General features: G+C 37.0%; 1 protein-coding gene across 1 annotated transcript in view; it reads right to left on the minus strand.

The window, feature by feature from the left end:
• The window catches only part of Rsod (superoxide dismutase family protein Rsod), a 65,761-nt gene that overhangs the window by 6,526 nt on the left and 54,235 nt on the right, over nt 1-5,000 (minus strand). The window contains exons 11-13 of the mRNA XM_086548276.1: nt 1,947-2,033; nt 702-836; nt 271-403 (exon numbers count right to left, since the gene is read on the minus strand). Coding sequence (XP_086404402.1) covers nt 271-403; nt 702-836; nt 1,947-2,033 — 355 coding nt within the window. The remainder of the gene's footprint in view (nt 1-270; nt 404-701; nt 837-1,946; nt 2,034-5,000) is intronic.

The raw sequence follows: 5,000 nt of genomic DNA on the forward strand, positions 1-5,000 counted from the left end.
CTCTCTCTCTCTCTCTCTCTCTCTCTCTCTCTCTCTCCCTCTCTCTCTCTGTGAGAGAGAGGCTCTCCCTTCCCTTCCCCTTCCCTCTCCCTCTCCCCATACCATACCCTCCTCCCCCTCCAAACATACCCTTCCCAATCCCTCCATCCCCCGTCCCCCTAACCCGACCCCGTCCCTCCCTCCCCAAACATACCCCTCCCCCTCCCTCCCTCCCCGTCCCCCCCTCCTCCCTCCCTCCCTCCCTCCCCCAACACACCCAGACGCACTCACTCAGCGGGAGATTCTTATCCACGAAGACGTATCTCTTGTCCCCGACGTCGATGGGACCGAGTCTGCCGGAGAGATCGCCGACGTCGCAGCGCAGAGGGACTTCGGGGCTGCATTCGCGGTCGTAGTAGTCCTTCTGCGGAGGCGGCGCGGCAGAAGAAGGGGTGTAGTAGAAGGGTAATGATGATGATAGTGATAATGATGGTAGTAATAATGAGTGATGGTGACGAATACAGCAGTAATGATGATGATAATGATGATTATCTTAATGATAATGATAATAATCTAAATGATGATAATGATGATGTTAACAATAATAATGACTATAATAACGATAATGATAATACTAAAAATAATGAAAATAATAGAAATGATGATAACAATAATGATGATAAAATTAAAAACAACAACAACAACAACACGGGGACACTAACATCATTAGGGAAAGCGAGATGAATAAGGAAGGGGTTCCAGCGGAATCCAGCGGCCACGCAGCGAGACTGGAAGAACTTCACGCCCGCGTCCACGCCCACGGGGTTCACGTACACGGACCAGTTGTGTACGCGCGTCTGGGGACAAAGGAGAACGTGAGGGTGTGAGGATGGGAGGGTGGGAGGGTAGGAGGGAGTGAAGGTGTGAGGGAGTGAGGGTGTGAGGATGGGAGGGTAGGAGGGAGTGAGGGTGGGAGGGTGGGAGGGTGTGAGGGAGTAAGGGTGTGAGGGAGTGAGGGTGTGAGGATGCGAGGGTGTAAGGGAGTAAGGGTGTGAGGGAGTGAGGGTGTGAGGATGCGAGGGTGTAAGGGAGTAAGGGTGTGAAGGAATGAGGGTGTGAAGGTGTGAAGAAGTGAGGGCGTGAGGGTGTGAGGGAGTGAGGGTGTGAGGGAGTGAAGGTGTGAGGGAGTGAGGGTGGGTAGTGTGAAAGGAGGTGAGACTGTACATTCAGTCGAGTAAAGTATGGTTTAGAATGTAAATTGTGTGTGTGTGTACGTATAAGTGTCTGAGTAGGTGTGTAAGTATCTAAGTAGGTGTGCAAGTGTCTGTATAGGTGTGATGTGAGTGTATAAGTATATACATGTGCGAAATGGCGTAAAAATGGGAATCTCTATTTGTCACATTATCTAAAAGATATATATACCGTTTTGGAAATTACAATGTTATTTCTATAAGCAATTAACCATTTACATTGCACTATAGCTAAACCTTAAAGCTCCTACTTGGTGATAACAAGCCTCCATAATTTGAGGTTATGTGAGACAAAGTGAGGGAATCAAAGCACTTTCTTTAAATACAAAGAAACAAAGAAATGTATAAGTAATAGAAGACGCTACCTAATGAAAATATTAAAATATGTGACTATACATATGACTGTAAGCCTATCAGGTGGAAGGTGAATCACGTATTCACCACATCTGTTACTCACTGGTATGGATTTAGAGATGACTTTCGTGTGAATATAAAAGCAAAACAAGATGGCAGATGAGTAAAATGAATCAAGTACTCACCACATTACCAGTAAAGGTGAATCAAATACTCGCCACATTTATGACTCACTTTTAGGAATATGATTAGTATGAAAATAAAGCAAGATAGGTGAGTAAAGCACTCACTCCATCTGTTACCTTTGGGTGAGTATGAGAGCAAAGCAAGATGGGAGGTGAGTAAGATGAATCAAACACTCACCACATTCCGGTTGTTGCTTCCTGGGTGTCGAAGGTTGACCTCGATAAACGTTTCGCCGAAGGAATCGTCATTATAAAGCAGCTGTCTCTGTGTGCGTAAGACGAGAGTTAATAATGAGCTCTTGCATGTTTAGGTTGCATGGCGTAGAATGGTAAAGAGTGCCTATATCATCATGAGCTGGTTTAGCATAGTATAGTATAGCATGATATAGTTTAGTATATATTGTCTATTTCCATATGTAGGTAAAGATCTACATCTATATTTCGCTAGTGTAGTATAGTGTATATCATTATGTGCTGATATAGTATAGCATAGTATATATTTTCTATTTCCATAAATAAGCAAAAATATATATCCGTATATCGTTGTTTTTGTTATTGCATATACCTGGTACATAGCACTTATTGTAAGTAGAGTATAGTATATTACTGGTGTATAGTGTCTATCATGGTTTGTAAACTGGTTTAAAGTTGATATACAGTTTATATAACCATGGGCTGGCATATGTCCTTTCGACGTTAAGGGAGTTATGGGTAATGTATTATGCAATAACTCTACGTCCTCTAATTCACGGTAGATTAGACAGATTGACAATGTAGGATTTATCATGGCCAAAATATCCTGAATGAAATTCCTAAAAAGCTAGATATACTGATGTTTTATTGATATTAAGAGCTAATTGATAAATTATAATATAGATGTGTTAAGCAAATATAAGAAAAGTTACCAGTGTAATTATTATACGAAATCAAATAAGTAGGCCCCTACATCTAAATCATGCTCTCAGATATGGCAAAGGTTACAAAGATGATACATAATTTTCAAATATTTCATTGTTTTCTTCATTCATCAATCATTACTCCAAGTTTCATACAATATAAAATAAGCATTAGAAAAAAAACAACATCTCAACTTTAGATATGGGGAAGATATCACCAAGGTAATATATTCAATTGTCAGTGGCTGGAAAAGGCGCAACGGTCACGCCAGTTCGAAGAGAAACAATTGAAAGCCGAAATGCGCATAATCAATTCCACATTTTGATTGTGAAAGAACCACATAGAAGGAAACTGTATTACAATCATGTGGTGAAAGTCACATCGATTATTTTCACATCAAATATTTATTGATTGAGTAAAATAATGGGACTAGAGAACTAAAATATTATTTATAATGGCTGGTTCACATTCAACATTTTTTTTTCTGAAAGTAATATTCTTTAATAAATCTTTTTTTTTCTTAATACAAGATTTTGTTTATTAAATTTTCTAAACTTCAACGTTTGATTTTACAATCAATATATCAGCGCTGTTTAATTAAAAGATATAAATGATTCATATCACATGTCGGATTCCACACAAAGTTGAATCTATTTCAGTAACAACAATATAGAACAAAAGGAATAGAAATTATTGAGAAACAGCATCAAATATGATAAAATTTATATAATAGGAAAATTCTTATGATGAATTAATTATATATACAGTATATATATATATATATATATATATATATATATATATATATATATATATACATATATATATACATATGTGTGTATACCCATACACTACACTCACACACACACACACACACACACACACAATCAGCTAGTATCAAATTTAAAAAGAAACAAAAGCAAAAATAAAAACGAACAACGGAAAAAGAAAGAGCAGACATCCAGCGACTCCCCCCCCTCTCCCCCTCCCCCCTTCATTGACTGCCCCTACGCAACCCTGCCTCTCTGCCTTGCGTCACCCGCTGGCAGGTCACGATGCATGCTCATTCATCAACATTGGCATTTACACGCGCATGTATTTATGAATGAAAGGATAATTATGAATTCAAATTTCTACGTGACTCTTGCGGCATATGTAGTACATAATTACACGTAAAAGCACTCACATATAAATAAATATGTATGCAGAGGCGTATATATATACTTTAAAAGTATATAATATGCATATGACACAAGACATTCATAATTATAAGTAGGCGGGTATGTCACCAAAGATATACGTACATTCTTTCTTTCATATATATATATATATATATATATATATATATAAATATATATATATATATATATATATATATATATAAATATATATATATATATACATATATATATGTATATATATATATATATATATATATATACATATATATAAATATATACATATACATATATATAAATATATACATATACATATATATGAATATATACATATACCTATATATGAATATATACATATATATCATATATAAATATATACGTATACATATATATCATATATAAATATATACGTATACAAATATCATATATAAATATATACATATACATATATATCATATATAAATATATACATATACATATATATAATATATAAATATATACATATACATATATATCATATATAAATATATACATATACATATATATCATAAATAAATATATACGTATACATATATATCATATATATAAATATATATATATATATATATATATATATATATATATATATATATATATATATATATATATATATTATATATACATTATATATATATAATACATACATATATATGTATATATATATGTCACAGGTCCGTTTACTCCGTGGAGAGAGAGGATCAGTGCAGCCAGGTCAAACAGAAAAGTTCCTCATCACCAGACCTCAACCAATCACGAGTGCACGCGTCTCTGGCGACGGACGAGCCTTACCTGCTGAAACCTCCATCCGAGGGCGAATACTCCGCGGTCGGTCACTCCTCTGCTCCTGTCCGTTCGGGCGGCGAATCCACTGCTGCGACAGGTCTTCGCGCGAACGGACGATCACTGCAAGAGAATGTTTAGTCGCCGGTAGCTCTTCCGACCGGCGTCCTTCTCCGGGAGTTTCTGAGTTGCCCAGCTCTCGACCGAGGACCAGAGTGGAAAAGACAGGCAGACGCATCCCTCAGGGCACGTCCAAGAGGGAGAACCAACATCCTTCTGTTGCGCCTTCTGTGCGTCTTTCTGCCTCTGTCTTTCTTCCAGCGCTCGCTCCTCCTGCT

This window comes from Penaeus japonicus, unplaced genomic scaffold (assembly GCF_977035675.1).
Source record: "Penaeus japonicus unplaced genomic scaffold, GWHDUDI00000001_assembly GWHDUDI00000020, whole genome shotgun sequence".
Taxonomy (NCBI): domain Eukaryota; kingdom Metazoa; phylum Arthropoda; class Malacostraca; order Decapoda; family Penaeidae; genus Penaeus; species Penaeus japonicus.